The sequence below is a fragment of the Ochotona princeps genome, chromosome 7 (assembly GCF_030435755.1).
Source record: "Ochotona princeps isolate mOchPri1 chromosome 7, mOchPri1.hap1, whole genome shotgun sequence".
Classification (NCBI taxonomy): domain Eukaryota; kingdom Metazoa; phylum Chordata; class Mammalia; order Lagomorpha; family Ochotonidae; genus Ochotona; species Ochotona princeps.
In genome coordinates, this window is record NC_080838.1 from 60,820,117 (window position 1) to 60,838,188 (window position 18,072).

The 18,072-nt window shown below is 44.9% G+C and overlaps 1 protein-coding gene across 4 annotated transcripts in view; it reads left to right on the forward strand.

Moving 5' to 3' along the window:
* Positions 1-18,072, forward strand: part of AFF1 (ALF transcription elongation factor 1) — a 199,330-nt gene that overhangs the window by 100,586 nt on the left and 80,672 nt on the right. For 3 of the 4 annotated variants that reach the window (XM_058667084.1, XM_058667083.1, XM_058667085.1), the window contains 2 exons: positions 8,622-8,742; positions 9,436-10,353. The exons of the other annotated variant lie outside the window; for it this stretch is intronic. In XM_058667084.1, the coding sequence (XP_058523067.1) occupies positions 8,622-8,742; positions 9,436-10,353 (1,039 nt within the window). The remainder of the gene's footprint in view (positions 1-8,621; positions 8,743-9,435; positions 10,354-18,072) is intronic. 4 annotated transcript variants of the gene reach the window in all.

Sequence of the window (18,072 nt, forward strand, 5' to 3'; positions counted from 1 at the left end):
ATTTTTAGATTTTCTGTAGGGCGGTAAGATTTTATGTTTTGTTTTTCAAAGGTATTTCAGCATGTAAACTTGTTTTCTGTTGTCAGCCGCTTCCACATAGGGACTTGATGCTATTGCCCCCCAAGTAGTGACTCCTGGGCTGAGCAGAGACAGGCTGTAGGAACATCAGCCACTATAAGTGTGTGGGAGTGGAACCTGAGTTTGCGGGTATTATGGGTGCTTTGATGAAAGTTTGCTTATAGCTTGTGCTTGAAAGACATTCACATGAAAGAGTTCCTTAGCAGTTTAGAAGTGGTTTTTGAATCCAGATGTTATTGTGGGACCAATGGCCTTGGCTGAATAAATTTTTTTTTTTTTTTTTTTTTTTTTTTTTTTGCAATTTGACCAGTTAATTGATTCCTAGGATGTTTAATTTCACCATTATCATTTTTGTTTGAAAATTACCTTCACAATGTGTACATGTCAGCAGTACATAAAATGGCAGTATGTTGCTTATTTTAAGAGAATGTATTTCAAGGTAGTAGGTAAATCTTTGTTTTTTTTTTTTTGTTTTTTTTGTTTTTTTTTTTTAGGTTTTTCTTTTTTTTTTTTTTTTTTTAATATATAATCCATTTTATTGTATTGTTGTTGACAATCTTTACATAGTTAACTATAGTTGAAGGAAAATCAAGAAAGAGAAGGAAAAGGAAAAGAAAAAAAAAAAAAAAAAGGTTCAGGGGGATAGGGAGGTGGGCAATGCTATTATGTCCATATTGTTTCCATCATGTATCTGAGGTAAAAGGGGGTATTGAGGGAGAAGCCCCACCCGGTTTCCCGCCCACCCCAAGTCCCATATGTGGGGCATGCTCTGAGATATGTGCTCAAGTGGAGTTAATAGTTCTCCAGTTATGAGTCACTGCCAGTTTCGCTCGATGAGGTGGTCCACTGATTGATATGGTCTATCATGAAGTCTCCATTTGTCCCATATTTCGCTGCCAACATGTAGCTGAGATGAATGATTGTCCTATTCTGTCTTCTGTCTTTTCTTGGTTAGAATTCTGAGTCCAGCAGTTCAAGTGGGGAGATCTCCAAAGATACTTTGAGGTATTCCCAGACCAGATTCTTGTATGTTCTAGCAAGCACAGGGCCCGGCACAGTCCATCACCCTGATCAGCTGGTGGTTGCAATTGCTGTGTTGGTTCTGTTTTCAGTCCCGAGTTGCACTGGAACCAATGGGTGTTGCAGTCCAGTCTGGTTCGGCCCTTACATCAACCAGTGGGAGCTGCAGCCTAGTCGGGGCGACCCACAATAACCCCCACCAAGCCTGCCCCCTACCCTGGTTTGCCAATTTGTGTAGCAGAAGACCAGTCTGTCCCCCATCCCATTTGGCTCTGGTACTTGTCAATGGGTATTAAAGCTTAGTTCTATCTAATCGACTCAACCATCCAGCCCTCACAGATGTTGTTGAGTGCCTCTGTCTAGCCATCCCAGCCCCCGTCCTAGTTTTCATGCCCTCCCACGGGAATAGTGACCCAAGAAGGGGGAACCCACTTTTTCCCTCCCAGGTCTCTCTGTCCCGGTTTATGCACTCTTTAGGTGGTCCTGTGATTTGACTCGACAGAATTAGTCCCCAGTGCCAGCTTCTGCCAGCTGATGCTGTGGCCCTGATCTTGTCCACATGCAGCGCACAGGTGTTGTAGCCTTGCTTAGTCGTGTCTGTCTCTATCCCAGCCAACACTCTCCAGTGGGAGTGGTTGTCCAGCGAGGGGACCAGCCCCTTAAACCCCCCGCCAGCTCTGCCCCTCCCTTCCTGGATCTCACGTGTGCTGGATGGGTGTTGCATTCATATCCAGTACAGGCAACCACGCCCTGGCGTTCCAGAATGTGTACTGGTTTTGTCGCAACCAAACCCGGCCCATTCCACACTCTGTTCTGGTGATCGGATTTGCCAGAGGATGACATGAACTGATTCAGCCTGGCCTGCTCCTGACCCATGCCGAATGCATGCCAGTGGGAAACTTTCCATGGCCTATCTGGGCTGTTTCCAATCATGCTTCTCGCGCTTACCTGCAGGGACTGTGTCCTGCCAGAGGAGTTGCCCAGGCTCCTCCATCAGAACCCCTCCCAATGCCAGATTTTGCGCTTGCGAGGGGGTTCTTGAGCCAACCCTACTCAGTTCACCTCCTGTCCTAGCAGGAACAGTGGCTTTTCCTGGCTGGCTTTCACCCCATTCTGACTCTTGTTGTTGGATGTTTCAGCCCAGCCATGGCTCGTCCATACCCACATACAGCTCACACATGGCTCAGAAGGGGATTGAGACCCAGCCTAGTCAGTCCCACATCTACCCTGTTTCTCCATAACACCAGATGGTGCTGGGATCTGAACCGGCCTGGTGCATCCAATCCCAGCCCACACTAGTGCCTCGGGTGACTGCAACTGTTTCCTAGATAGAACGCAGCCCCCATTCCAGCACATACACCCCTTGGTGGGAACCTCATCTCAGCTGTGGCTTCCCAGATTGGGACCGTTCCTAGCTGTAAATCACGCACCTGCACGCGGTTGCTCTGAGGACCATTAGGTGCCAGCCTGCTACACAAGCCGGAGCTTATCTTTTACTTGATAGGTGTTCAAAGCTCAGCATTGTTAAGGGATTGGAAGTTCTTCAAAGGAAGAGTTACTGGCATTGGGAATCTTTAGGATTGACTCAGATCCCAGAAACAGTGGGGTCACTCTAGAGCTATCTCAGCAGCGATTCAGATGTCCAATACCCCAGAGCTCCCCAGCCGGGCGGCCAGTAGGCACAGCCTGTCGCCAAATGGCGCACTGGCCGCCCTGGCCCAGCCCGCCATGAGCCATGGGCACATGGCGGACTGGGTTCGGGATCCGAGCTAGACGTCCTCTCCCGCAGCCCTCGGCTCACCTCTGGCAGCCGGAAGTTAAATCCTGCAGGCCCGAGGTTGCGCCCCTCCCCAATCCCGTTCACCCACCACCCAATGAGGGTGTTGGGTGGGTCCCGGACATGCCCAGTCACGGAGGCCTCCCCCCTCGGCGTACTCACCCCAGAAGGAAGCAGGCCGCACCCAGGCATGTCCGGGCCCAGCCCGCCATGAGCCATGGGCACATGGCGGACTGGGTTCGGGATCCGAGCTAGACGTCCTCTCCCGCAGCCCTCGGCTCGCCTCTGGCAGCCGGAAGTTAAATCCTGCAGGCCCGAGGTTGCGCCCCTCCCCAATCCCGTTCACCCACCACCCAATGAGGGTGTTGGGTGGGTCCCGGACATGCCCAGTCACGGAGGCCTCCCCCCTCGGCGTACTCACCCCAGAAGGAAGCAGGCCGCACCCAGGCATGTCCGGGCCCAGCCCGCCATGAGCCATGGGCACATGGCGGACTGGGTTCGGGATCCGAGCTAGACGTCCTCTCCCGCAGCCCTCGGCTCACCTCTGGCAGCCGGAAGTTAAATCCTGCAGGCCCGAGGTTGCGCCCCTCCCCAATCCTGTTCACCCACCACCCAATGAGGGTGTTGGGTGGGTCCCGGACATGCCCAGTCACGGAGGCCTCCCCCCTCGGCGTACTCACCCCAGAAGGAAGCAGGCCGCACCCAGGCATGTCCGGGCCCAGCCCGCCATGAGCCATGGGCACATGGCGGACTGGGTTCGGGATCCGAGCTAGACGTCCTCTCCCGCAGCCCTCGGCTCGCCTCTGGCAGCCGGAAGTTAAATCCTGCAGGCCCGAGGTTGCGCCCCTCCCCAATCCCGTTCACCCACCACCCAATGAGGGTGTTGGGTGGGTCCCGGACATGCCCAGTCACGGAGGCCTCCCCCCTCGGCGTACTCACCCCAGAAGGAAGCAGGCCGCACCCAGGCATGTCCGGGCCCAGCCCGCCATGAGCCATGGGCACATGGCGGACTGGGTTCGGGATCCGAGCTAGACGTCCTCTCCCGCAGCCCTCGGCTCGCCTCTGGCAGCCGGAAGTTAAATCCTGCAGGCCCGAGGTTGCGCCCCTCCCCAATCCCGTTCACCCACCACCCAATGAGGGTGTTGGGTGGGTCCCGGACATGCCCAGTCACGGAGGCCTCCCCCCTCGGCGTACTCACCCCAGAAGGAAGCAGGCCGCACCCAGGCATGTCCGGGCCCAGCCCGCCATGAGCCATGGGCACATGGCGGACTGGGTTCGGGATCCGAGCTAGACGTCCTCTCCCGCAGCCCTCGGCTCGCCTCTGGCAGCCGGAAGTTAAATCCTGCAGGCCCGAGGTTGCGCCCCTCCCCAATCCCGTTCACCCACCACCCAATGAGGGTGTTGGGTGGGTCCCGGACATGCCCAGTCACGGAGGCCTCCCCCCTCGGCGTACTCACCCCAGAAGGAAGCAGGCCGCACCCAGGCATGTCCGGGCCCAGCCCGCCATGAGCCATGGGCACATGGCGGACTGGGTTCGGGATCCGAGCTAGACGTCCTCTCCCGCAGCCCTCGGCTCGCCTCTGGCTGAATAAATTTTAAAAGACTCTAAGATAGAAATTGTAGCATAGTTTTTATTCCTTAAAGAGTAACTTTGTACTCTTTGCCATCCCTTTTTCAGAGGGTTCTTAAAGGACAAGTGTGTGATAGTAGATTTAACCCAACATATTTTGTGATTTGGAGATTGCTCTTGTAGCAGGAATAAACTATCTGAAGTGATGACATGAACCTTTTTTTGAGACTGAGAAATTATGAGTGACCAGACAAAAAAAAAGTGTTGGTACACTTTAGTTAGTACATTGTATTTGTCAACATATTCCTGTTTAACACAGGATTGAAAACAAGCAGTGTTTCTAGACATTTGAATTTTTACATCTATCACTGAATAGCAAGTCCTTCTCAGAGGCTTACTGTTATTACTAGAAAAATGGGGCTGATAATCCCACTCTCACAGGTAGTTGAGAAAATTAGCAGGGGCTGGCATTGTACAGCTAGTTAAGTTGCTGCCATCTTCTGTTCGAGTCTTTGCTGTTCTATTGTCAATCCAGCTCCCAACAACGTGCCTGAGAAACTGGAGAAAGATGGCCCAAGTGCTTAGGCCCCTGTCACCAAGTGGGGCACCTGGAAAAAGCTCCTGGCTCCTGGCTTTGGCCTGCCCCAGTTGTGGTCATTTGAGGAGCAAATCAGTGAATGGAGGATATTTTTCTCTGTGGGTAAATCTTTCAAATAAATACATAAAATAACGTTTCAGAAAAATTAGAGGCAGGAGACAAATCTGATCATGTGCCTAAATGTGTGCTGATGAATCAGTACCAAGTGGGGCCTCTCCATGGCTGGTAAGCCTTTCGAGCTGCTTTGAAAATCAGGCTCTCTAATCTGACTGTGGTGTGTTTTACGTTGTTGGCCAGGAGGTTTTGAGGCCTACTCACGTTAGGCAGCGTCTGGCCTAGTGCAGAGTGTTATGTAAGAATGAACTTAGGAGTGCTTCTAGGAGGGAAGTGCAAAGAGTCTGTGGAAGAATAGAGTTAAAACACGTGTAACCAAAAAAATTGAAATATTTGCATAGCTTTTTCCACTATGCACATTTATCAGGAATTTTTTTAATGAGCTGCACCTCACTGCCTGAAAAAAAAAAATTCTGCATGGATCAATAAGAACATCTGACTATGTTTATATTTTGAGATGGAGTTTTCTTACATATTTGTGAGTGCAAAGATGAGTTTTTCATTTATACAGAGGGAAAAAAATGGGTACCGTTACGTGATAGTTAACTTGTAATTATTCAAAGATAATTACAAAGTCTGTAAATCAGAGAGGACATTTACCATTTCCTAAAATCCCTTCATTTAAAAGTTCTTCCACCTAGACTCCTTGCTCATACCTTGGTTTGAAAACAGTGACATGCATAGTCTAAACAAACGATCACTCATGTTATGAATTGTACTTTCAATTTTTATTATTTTTTCTTTATTTTTTTGTTGTGTTTTGTACTTTCAATTTTTAAATGTTCTTTTCTTCTGCATTCAAAATGGACTAAGAAAAATTTCTGACAGATTTTTGGAACCTTTACCAAACCATTCTCTAAGCCATTGCTAAGTGGAAATAAATAAAGGCTAAGTCAAGCTGTTAGGTGCAAGGACAAAGAGTGATAAGTTGAAGCTAAAGTTCATGGCCCACCCTGTGCATTTCTGTGAACTTTCTGCCCCTTTCACCTTCTTCTGCCTGCTTAGAGCCTTGGTCCTGGATGTCCAAGAGAGTTGGTCCCATACCAAGTGTGGGGGACTGAGTCTCTCAACAACTCTTCCAGTAATCTTTGTGATTTCTCATGGAAGCTCACTACTTTCATTTTGCTGGCAAAGTGGTGATGAAGAGTAAACGTTCATGGTTTGTCTTCAACTTGGGACAGTATTAGTTATACCTGAAGTTAATTTTTTTAAGCTGGTACAGCAAAACCTTAGTTAACCGAAGTCCTTAATGGAGTTTTCTCTTCTCTGAGAGACACCATGATTTTAGATTGGGTGTGTAAGAAGTTAGTGCTGAGAATTTAGGAAAGAATGACATAACTGACTAACGGTTAGTTCTATAGCAGTTTTCACTGCTTTTGAATGATATTAAACTGATGCTCAGGTTAGTTTGATAAATACTGAGCTGATTGATTCAGTAATATTGTCGTAATTTTAGACCAGTGTGAAGTGAAGGATAATTAGTTGTGTGGATTTGTTGGGAAATTGAAGAGTGGCCATGAGTAGTCTGATGCTGAGGGGAAGCCCCCTTTTTCTGTCCTGGACTGAAAAACTTGGCTTTTGGGGTTCTCTTTTCCTGAGTCATGGGTAGCAGTTTATTCACAACTGGGAGAATTCTGCCTTGTCAAGTGGAGCCAGAGGTGAGCAGTGAAGGTGCAGAACTTAGTGTTGTTAACTGATAGCATCATAAAGCAGGGGTCCCCAGATAAACTACCACCTTGGGCAAACTCCACCTACTCCTGAAGGTAGGCAAAGAAAGTTTGAAGCTTACCTTAGGGAGTGGATAGCTCTATGCCCATCCTTCCGTGCAAACCTGTTGCAAAGTGTATGTAAAATAAGTTGGAGGGCAACAAAAAGTTGCTTCTTGATGAATCCTCTTACTTGCCCTCTAATGGTATTTTTTGGTACTGACAAGAGTGGATGGACTAAACCATAAAAGAACTGGAAGGATTTCCTGAGTGGCCATAGAACCTATGTTCCTACCATGCCTAGAAGAACGGTTGATGCAGAGTCATACTGTATCACAGAAGGCACCACAGCAGTTTCTGATTTAGTGTCTCTTCCTTTTCACCATGTTCATGAGCATGCATTTTGATTTGATTTTTATAAGTGTTCTCTTAAAATCAGTTACTGCCGTATCCACCATTTGTGAACAGTTACTGACCCCATGATCTAAATGGTGAATGTTACAACAAGAGGGCTTCCCTTCCCATAGTTGCTTGAGGAAACATGCAGAACTGAGTAGAATGCATGTGGAAGTTCTACAGATGGCCAGAACCATGATTTCTAGTTCAGATCTGTACAAGATAATGGGAACTTTCAATGCTAAAACAAGGAATTTGATTTTATTCTGCAATAGTAAAATGCCGTGAAATGCTTGTTATTTTAAAATATGGATAGTGACCTAAAGCCCAGGGCATTAAATCAAGTTAGTAAATTAGAGAGTTCAGAGATGGAAAGGCTGGGACAGCAGTAGGCTCTTGTCAGAGGAAGTGAAAAGCTATGAGAAAAAATAGAGTCAGGAAAAAGGGTTGGGGAAGATGCCTTCTTTGAGACTTTGCTAGACAGAACCCGTTCTTGTTTGTTCAGAGGGCATTGGGAAAGTAGAATTGGTAGTTGCCTAGGAGCATGTTTGTTGTTTGCTGTACATTGTCCGTGAGGGTCACTAGGTGTGGCCTGTCTCTGGCTGATAATGAAGTCAGCTCTCTTGTGGTTTGAGTCCAGCTTTAACTGTACCTCTTTCTGGCTTCATGTCTAATGAGTTGTTTCTCAATGTATGCATTTTAACCCATTTGGTGCCAAGGCTGGTAATTTGGGGTAAATTTTTATAAGGTTTTGTTAGCAGGGCAATCAGACATTTTCAGTAAGTAGAACTGACATTGAAAATTGGATTTATCCAATACTGAGATGTGAAATGACGAAATCATCTTTTCGGGTTTACATGCCAAGACACTCTCATAGTGTAGGCACAGAATAAAGTAAATACTGTTTTGGGTGCCTGGTAATCTTTTAATTATGAAATAAACCTTTTGATTTCAATCTTTAAAAATGTACAGTGCTGATCCAGGAAAACAGCCTCTTTAAAGCTCACATCCTGCTGAGTCCTCCAGATGAAAAGCTTCTACCTGTACCCCGTAGTTTTCAAGCTGAATGTAAAAATATGATTAGCTCTGTCTCTGTTCCACTACTGCCTGTGAAAGACTGTTCCATTTGCAGTCAGTCCTGAACCAAGATGGAAATTGTAGCCCAGAGTGAGTGATTTTAGTGCCAGAACTTGGACTTGGGAAGTCTTAGCCCATGAACCACAGCCTCAGGCCAGGGCAGTTCAGGGACTTCGGCTTCCTTTGCCATCTCTTCTCTCCAGACCCACTCTTGCCTCCATATGTTGTGGAATGTGGATTCTGATAAGGTTTATCATTTTTGTTCTTTTGTGGCATCTGAAACAGCTTGTACAATGAAGACAGAAACCTGCTTCGAATTAGAGAAAAGGAGAGGCGCAATCAGGAAGTTCACCAAGATAAAGAGGCACTTCCGGAAAAGATTCCCCTTTTTGGAGAGCCCTATAAGGTATTTACTGTAGGCTAGAAGGTGAAAGTCCGATTTATCACAGAAGTGAACCCTGTGTATGATGCAACTGTCTATTTTAACTTTGTTGGAATGAGGGTCCTAGTTGTGAAAATAACTTAGAGTGTTTTTGAAAGCAAGATATGAAAATTCTTCATTCTTGTAGAATTGTCAAACGTTGTGGCTTTCTTTTGCAACGTTTTCCTTGTCTAATCAGTAATATGTGTCCACCAAAGGCTTCTCAGGAGGGGAACTCAGTTAAAACAAAAGGGTTTTTTCTTTTCTTTCTTTTTTTTTTCTTTTTCAGATTTACTTACTTGAAAAAGAGAGATACAAGGGGAGAGGCAGGGTTGTTCCATCCCCAGACAGCCACAACGGCCGTAATTGGGCCAATCCAACGCCAGCAGCTTTGTTGGGTCTTCCCATGGGTGCAGGAGCCCAAGTTCTAGGGCTTTGCTCACCTGCTTTTCTAGACACATTAGCAGGGAAATGGATTGGAAGCGGAGCTGCCAGAACTTTAGATGGCACTCATATTGAATGCTCGCACCAAAGGCAGTGGCTTAACCTGCTACCCTACAGTGTTGACCCCTAGAGCTTTTTCTTTAATGGTTCATGTAAAATAGTTTTTAAAATGATTGCTGTCCTTAGATTCTTTTTTCCAGTGTCTAACTCTGCTGTCCTTTCTTTTCTTTCCAGACAGCAAAAGGTGATGAGCTTTCTAGTCGAATACAGAACATGTTAGGAGACTATGAAGAAATGCAGGAATTCCTTAGTAGTAAGTCCCATTCTCAGCACTTGGATGCTTCTCAGAATAGGTTTGAAAAGTTGAAACATCCTTTATTTCCTGACAAGGGGAGCAGCGTTCCATCTAACTCCTTCCACAGTATTGTTCACCACCAGCCCAGTCACACTTCCGCCTCTGGACCACTTCCTGTTGGTAACAGCAGTCACAACCCAAAGATGGCACAGCCAAGAATGGAACCAATGTCAAGCATCCATGACAGAAGTTTTTGCCTGCTGGAAAATCAGCACCTGATCCGGGATCACCCTGGTCAGGAAGGGTATAGCTCCAGTCATCACAGAAAAGGGGACCATAGGGTTGCTGGAGAACATTGTGCTTTGATGATGGCCTCGGCTGCAGGGAGGGAGCTTTCTCCTTTAATCTCTTTGCCTTCCCCGGTAGCCCCTTTGTCACCTCTACATTCCAACCAGCAGAGTCTTCTCAGGACACAAGGAAGTAGCAAGGTTCATAGTAGTAACAACAGTAAAGGCTACTGCCTGGCCAAATCTCCCAAGGACCCAGTGGTGAAAGTCCATGAAAAAGAGACCCCTCAAGACAGCTTGGTGGCAGTTGCCAGCATTGGGGCAGCCCCTCCCCAACCACCTTCTCAGACATTTCCACCCACTTCCCTCCCCTCAAAAACCTTTGCCATGCAACAGAAGCCCACAGCTTATGTCCGGCCCATGGATGGTCAAGATCAGGCTCCTAGTGAGTCTCCTGAACTGAAACCACCATCGGAAGACTACCGACAGCAGACCTTTGAAAAAACGGACTTAAAAGTGCCTGCCAAAGTCAAACTCACAAAGCTGAAGATGCCTCCTCAATCAGCTGAGGTGAGTGGAATTTCTCACCTGGGCAAAGACAATTTGAGATCCAATTAGAGATGGAAGTTTCTGGAGGGTGGAAATGCATATGTCAGTCCCTGACCTCTGGGCATAGAGATTTCTTTTTGGTTTTAGGATCTTGCTAACCCATGCAAAACCTAGCTTTGAGTGTGAGTATGATGATACTGAAATGTATTTTGTGGAGATGTTGATAATACCGTTTTAATTGAACTATGACTTACAATACCATAAGAATCAGAGATTATAAGAATATAGTTTATGGTTTCTTATTTATAATATTTATTTTAATTTTTTAAAATATTTATTTGTTGCACCCAGTGTGGTAGCCTAACAGCTAAAACCCTAGCCTTGCGCACACCAGGATTCCATATGGGCATTGGTTCATGTCCCAGTGGACCCGCTTCCCATCTGGCTCCCAGCTTGTGGCCTGGGAAAGCAAAGGATGGCCCAAAGCTTTGGGACCCTGCACCCATGTAGGAGACCTGGAGGAAGTTCCTGGCTCCTGGCTTCAGATTGACTCAGCTCCAGCCATTGTGGCCACTTGGGGAGTGAATCAGCAGATAGAAAATCTTCCTCTCTGTCTCTCCTCCTCTCTGTATATCTGGCTTTCCATTGAAGGGCAGAGATACAGTGAGAAAGAGAGATAGAGGTCTTCCATCTGCTAGATCAAGCCAAAGCCAGGAACCAGGTCTCTCCCGTGGTGCAGGGTTCCAAGGACTTGAGCCATCTTCTGCTGCTTTCCCAAGCATGTTAGGAGGGAGCTGGATTGGAAGTAGAGCACTTGGGTCTCAAACTAACATTGATGTTGGATGCTGTCACTGCAGAGAGTGGCTTAACAGCTACACCACAGCACCCATCCATATGTGTTTTATTTTGTTCCCTTTCTTTGAAAGAGACGGAGAACTCCCATCTGTTAAGGCCAAAGCCAGGAGGCTTTGTGGATTCCAGCTATCTCAGTCATTACTTGCTATCTCCCATGGTGAATGTTAATACAAAATGTGAATCCTTAGTGGCACTGGCATTCTCATATGGAGCATAGATGTCTTGACCACTGTACCAAAGGCTCACACCTCGATTTTTGGCTTAAAAAAATGTGTTTACCTGCATGTCATACACCTGGTCAAGGTAGAGAGCATTTCTGTTACCGGAAAGTGTCAGGCATGTTTTGAGCTGTCTTGTTTGTTAACAAAGTGAAGCATTTTTTTTTTTTTTAAACTAATATGCTGTCAGACCCAGTCAGAACTTTCCTGAAATGTAAATCATAAAAAAGTAGACACAAAACAAAACAAATTTTAAAGTAAAGCCTTTTATTTTTGTTATTTTAAAGGATCTGTTCAATGTAAATTATAAGGAATTTTGAAACCAAAAGTCTGTTCCAATGGTTTTTATTTACCACCCAAAAAAGAAGTGTGGATGTATGGTGACATCTCATTTGAGAATGAGTTACAGCTATCATACAGAATGTTATTTAACTATGAGACTTTAAAAGTAACAAATATTTTTTTTTTTTTTTTTTAAAGATTTATTCATTTTATTACAGCCAGATATACACAGAGGAGGAGAGACAGAGAGGAAGATCTTCCGTCCGATGATTCACTCCCCAAGTGAGCCGCAACGGGCCGATGCGCGCCGATCCGATGCCGGGAACCAGGAACCTCTTCCGGGTCTCCCACGCGGGTGCAGTGTCCCAAAGCATTGGGCCGTCCTCAACTGCTTTCCCAGGCCACAAGCAGGGAGCTGGATGGGAAGTGGAGCTGCCGGGATTAGAACCGGCGCCCATATGGGATCCCGGGGCTTTCAAGGCGAGGACTTTAGCCGCTAGACCACGCCGCCGGGCCCAACAAACATTTTTTACGTCTAGAAATTCCCTTTTCTGCTCCTTTGAAAAATGGCAGCATTTTGTTGAAACATAGAGAATCAGAGCTCATACTGTGGCACTAGAATTAATAATGCCAGCAATTCCAAATTAAGACTAATCACACAGGGTGAAATGTTTGAAGTTAATTTTAAAGCTTATCTATTAATATAAAGTCTGTGGTTTCCTCACTTCTATTATATAATGACTCTAATTTACATATCCATCGCTCAGACATTTGAGCAATCTCTACTTTCTCACATAAAGGCAGAAAGTAAAATTCCTTCAGGTTTAAAAAGAAGATGATTGGGGGACACCCATATCTAGAGAGGGAGCAAAGCTTCCAGGGTGATAATCTACTTATTTGTGCTAGGAATCCCCTTTTAGATTGCAAACCATAGATTCTGTTGACTGTCATATCACTGTGATTTCATAATGTGACTGATTTGGGAGCTGAGAAAGGGAAAGTAAAGCGGATGGCTAGAAATGACCAAGGTGGCCAGAATGTATCTCTGCTTTTGAAGTTCAACACAATGAGACATTCCTTTTTTGCTTTCCCGGAGGCGTAAAAGGCAGAATAAAGCAAGATTCTCCCTCAAATGGTTACTCGGCCTACTTTATAATTTAGACGGTAAATAACTTAATTTTATTTTCATCTTTGCTTTATTTACCATAGTATTGTCTGTTTAGAAAGACCATCATGGGACTACTATTTTATTCTTAAAAATAGTAAACAACTGAACAATTGCCATAAAACTATTTAAAGACAAACTAACCAGTCTTTGTCTTGACTATCAAATACTCTCCTATATCCTTAAGTGCAGGGGTAGAGGATGCCACAGCAGTATTGGTTTCTGCCCCACGAGAAACCTCAGTCTACTAGGGAACAAAGAACTGAGTGCAAATATCTCATGTGAGCTGCTTGAGAAAGTTTCAGCTTTCAGCTCTTACAGTAGAAAATCACCTTCATACACTCTGAATTCACCCCCAGATGAATTTAGCCAGTGAGTTTACCAGTAGGTGCTTCATTAAGAACTTGATTTACTGCTTTCTAAAGAGTGAAGGAAGAAAACGTTGAATGGAGATATCTTCCAGGCCTAAAGTTCGTAGAGAGTTTCAGAGTTCATGGAAAATGCATGTATTGTGAAGAACAGGGCATGGATTTTGAATGTTTTTTGCATCAATATAAACATTTTCCACGTATTTTTAAGTGCCCTCCTGAGACTCTTAGGTGGCCTGTGCATGTTTTTTTTTTCAAAGGAGTCAAAGCATTTGAAATGAATAAAATCTTCCGTAACTTTGGTTTTCGGGGAATGATGTTTGCTTGGCACAGATGTGTGTGCTGTCATCAGTGGAGTAGCTGTCCACTTTTCATCTGTGGCCTCTTTCTGCAGTCAGCATTCCTTCTAATATGATGCATCCCTCCAGTCTCTGCCAGAGTCCTCATGTCAGTGGCATGTGTGGTTCCAGTTGCCAGGGCACTCTGAAGCTGCAGGGCTGGGACAGATGGAGGGTTCTGGGTGGCACATGAGTGGAAATTAGAAGTCAAAAACTTGCAGGGATGGGGTTGTATGTCTGAGAAGCTGGAGTATTAGTGCTGTGCATCTAAGTTTGGGGTTTGAGACAGTTCCTTTAATGTGACCACTTTTTCTGAAGCTTTACACTCAACAAGACTGGTGTTGTTTATTTATTTGTTGTTATTATTTTTTAAAGAAATCTAGATTGAATTGAAAACCTTCAATTTTACTATTCTGGTGAATTGAATGACAGTATAGATGAGGAACCAGAAAAGCTAGGGAATCATCCTCTGATTGTTAGTTCAGTTGCAGAACTAGAATCTAAGCCATATCCTGGGTTATTTTTGGCCTTGGGGAAGAAGAGGAAGTTGGCTGTTGGTGGAGCTGAGAGAAGGGGGATGGAGGTAGTTAGTGGTTTTCCTTTATTTGCTTAATTGGTCCTAGGCAAGTTAGAGATTTCCTCTTCCTGGCTACCAAGTTGATGATGGTTGGGTTTCATGGTTTGTTTCATTAACTCCCTACGACCTCCACCACCTGCTGCTTCCATGCAACGGCATGTTTTTAAAAAATCAACCCCGGTAGGACGATCTTCTTGTCTTGTTGGAATTTTTTTATTCTTAAGTTGGATAAATGAGAATTTGTCAAAGCGCTGTCTGTCAATTCTCATGGGAAATACTCGTTTTTATATTTGTTGTTCCTAAAAACTTATCTTTTTTTTTTGAAGAGATAAGACATTCTCAGCTAAAATTTAGTGCTTCCTATGAGCCTTAAGGAAAAAGAATTACCAAAAGGTCAGTGTACTTGTTTTTCAAATACTTATTTTAATATGTATTTATTTTAGTATGTATTTATACAAGAGGTAGGATTAGAGGGAGAAGCAGAAAGATTTTGTCCATTCCCTGGTTCACACCCAAATGGCTTAACAGTTGCAGATGGGCCAGGCTGAAACCAGGATCCAGAAACTTCTCTCAGGTCTCACTTTTGAGTGCAGGGTCCCAAGCTATTGGCCACTGTCATTGCTTTCCCAGACGCATTAGCAGAGCAGGAAGCTGGATCAGAAATACAGCAGCCAAATCACTACCTGGTAACCCATGTGAGTTGCCAGGTGGCTGCTGGGGTGGCTGCCCATCCACCTTAAAGTGCTGAGACCTGTTTTCCCTGGAAGTATCAGATTTTTATTTTTATTTTATTAATTTATTTGTTCAAATGAGAGATGGCTAGCGATGTGGAAGGATTGAAAGGGGAGGGCCTGGTCTTGGTGACCTCACTTAGAGATTAGATAGTCCAGTCAGGGTTGCCACATCAGAGACTTAGCAGTTAGAAAGTTGAGACTTCTTTCTATTCTTCTGTTTTGCCTAGAGATGATGACAGCAATAAGCCTTGTAGTGGAATGTGGAAAATGTATCAAATTATGTACTAAAGGTAGACAACCAGAATTTTAAAGTAAACACACCTCCTTAATTTTGCAAGCCAATTCTGAGAGTTCTAAGGGACTAAAGTTTCATTTAAGCAAAAGCTTGTGTCAGAGCTGCTTGAGCCTGAACTCCTGATTTTCTGCCCCCAGCGTGTGTGTGTGTGTGTGTGTGTGTGTGTGTGACAGCAGTGGTGGCAACATGAAGTTTGTGCCATAACTTTGAAATGAAGACTGTTCCTGGGCTGGGTGTTGTGATGCTGTATGTGGGTTAGGCATGCTGCCTGAACACCCATATCCCATATCAGAGTGCGAATTTGAGTCCCAGCTACATTGCTTCCCATTTAATTCTTTGGTAATATGCCTTGGAAAGTCTGGTAGATGATGACCTAAATGCTTGGCTTCCATTCTCCTATTTGGGAGGTCAGGATGGAATTTCTGGCTCTTGGTGTTGGCCTGTCCTTGTCCTGGCTTGCGGAGCCATTTTGGGGTGTAAACTAAAGGGATGGAACATCCTCCCCTCTCATACTTTCTCCCTTCCAGTGGCTTGGATTGGGCCCTGGCAGACACTAGGAGCCAGGAAATAAATCCAGGTCCCATGTGATTACAAGGAAACCCGGTCATGTAGCCCAGCAAGTCTAGAGCAGAGCTGGGAGTCAAATCTAGGCACTTTTTTTTTTTTTCTTCTTTCTTCTTTTTTCGCTTCCTTTTAAAAAAGATGCGCTTATTTTTTGAAAGGCAGATTTTCAGAGAGAGAGGCTGGCTCACTGCCCAACTGACTGCAACAGCAGATGCTGAGGCAGTCTAAAACCAGGAGCTTCTTCCCGTGTCTCCTGCACTTGAGCCGTCCTCTGCTGTTTTCTCAGGCACGTTAGCAGGCAGTCGGACTTGTGCCACAGTGCCGACCTCCAGATTACAGGCGTTCTTTTTTTTTTTTTTTTTAAAGATTTATTTATTTTATTACAAAGTCAGATATACAGAGAGGAGGAGAGACAGAGAGAAAGATTTTCCGTCCGATGGTTCACTCCCCAAGTGAGCTGCAACGGGCCGGTGCTGCGCCGATCTATAGCTAGGAACCAGGAACCTCTTCCAGGTCTCCCACGCGGGTGCAGGGTCCCAATGCATTGGGCCGTCCTCAACTGCCCTCCCAGGCCACAAGCAGGGAGCTGGATGGGAAGTGGAGCTGCCGGGATTAGAACCGGCGCCCATATGGGATCCCGGGGCTTTCAAGGCGAGGAGCCAGACATTTTACCCAGTAGATAAACCAGTTAGTGTGCTGACATCATAAACTGAAGTACATGGGTTTGATGCCTGTCTTCTGTGTGCACCCTGGGAGGCAGTAATGATGGCTGTGGTCATTGGACTTACCCCTGGTACCCACATGGGACTCCTAGATTGAATTCCTGGCTCTTGGCTTTATTCCCAGTAATTGTGGACATCTGGAGAGTAAACCAGCAGACTTGACTTCTCTCTCTACCTCTTAAATAATACTTTAAAATTACCTTCAAGGTATGTTTATAGTGTTTACTCTGAAGTTCCAGCCATAAGATATTTCATTACATAATATGTGCAAATATCCCAAATTCCAAAGCACCGCTGGCCCTAAGCACTTTGGGCAAGGCATAGCCAACTCGGATAGCAAATGTAGATTTGATTTGATGAGCTTGAGCTTAGTTAATGTGGACAGACCTATATGCCCTCAACTCTTTGTGTTAGGAAACTGATGAATAGCAAAGCAAAAGGGTTATCATGCAGAATTCCATGATTCTGCTGCTTGCCAAAGCTTGTGCAGGAGAGAATGAAGTGTAAGTAACCTGTATTTGTTTAGAGAGTGACTTTTAGACCTGAAAATAGCTAAATATAGAACGTTAAAAATAGTAGCCAGTGACTGACAGATCTTTTAGGACAGAAGCCAGTAGCAGCTCAAAGGCTGGATTGGACCTGCAGGATATTTTGTTTCATATGCTTTTTTTTGGACACAGTATTTATCAACTGTAAATTCAGGTTAAAAAAAATAAGATTTTCAGTTTTATCTGAAGCTACTACCACCTTTTATTTCTAGAACCTAGAAATTCCTCTCAAAAAATACCTCAAGCTCTTGAGGAAACAATTAAACTAATGTAGACAGAACATTTTTTGAAAGCTCTAAAATTTTTAGAAATGAGTTAATGCAAAGAAGATAATTTCTGGTAGTAGCCTGAGAGGGAAACAAAATTGAAAGTGCAAAATCATTGTGAGTGGTATTAGTTGGAATTCTTTTTGTTGTGCGTCGTCTTTTCTTTTCCTTCTTACAGTGCCAGGAGTACATTTGGTACCAGTGTAAGAAATCCCTGTTCCTGATTGTTGTTTTCACACTTGAGATGTTTGTGGATGGTTACTGGATCCCCCCTGGAGTCTGTGCAGTTGGGATTATGCCAAGCTATAGACATTGCATTCTTCTTGAGTCTTCTCAGACTTTATATTCTCCCAGGCTTTCAAAGAGCCACCCTGAATCATTTTAAACTCTAGATTAGTTTTGTTTTTATTTCACGCTCTATGATAGTCGTCAGGTACAAAAAAAAAAAAAAAAGATTTGTAAGAGGAGCCCCGTTGATGAGTGAGCTAGTGGTTTCAGTTTTTGCTGTGTTGCTGGGATAACCAATACTCATGGGATGCTTGTGCAAAATTCCTCCCACAAGAGGATACTGGGTCATGTTATCATAACAGACTTAGTTTTTGACCTTAGTATTCCTCGTTGCCGAAAGCTATTTGAAAGTTACTAATTTCTGGGACCAGCAGAGTGGCTTAGCAAGATAATCCTCTGTCTGCAGTGCCAGCATTTCACATGAGCACCAGTTCTAGTCCTGGCTGCTTCACTTCAGATCCAGGACCCTGCACCCACCTGGAAGAGCTAGAAGAAACTCCTGGTTCATGGCTTTGGATTG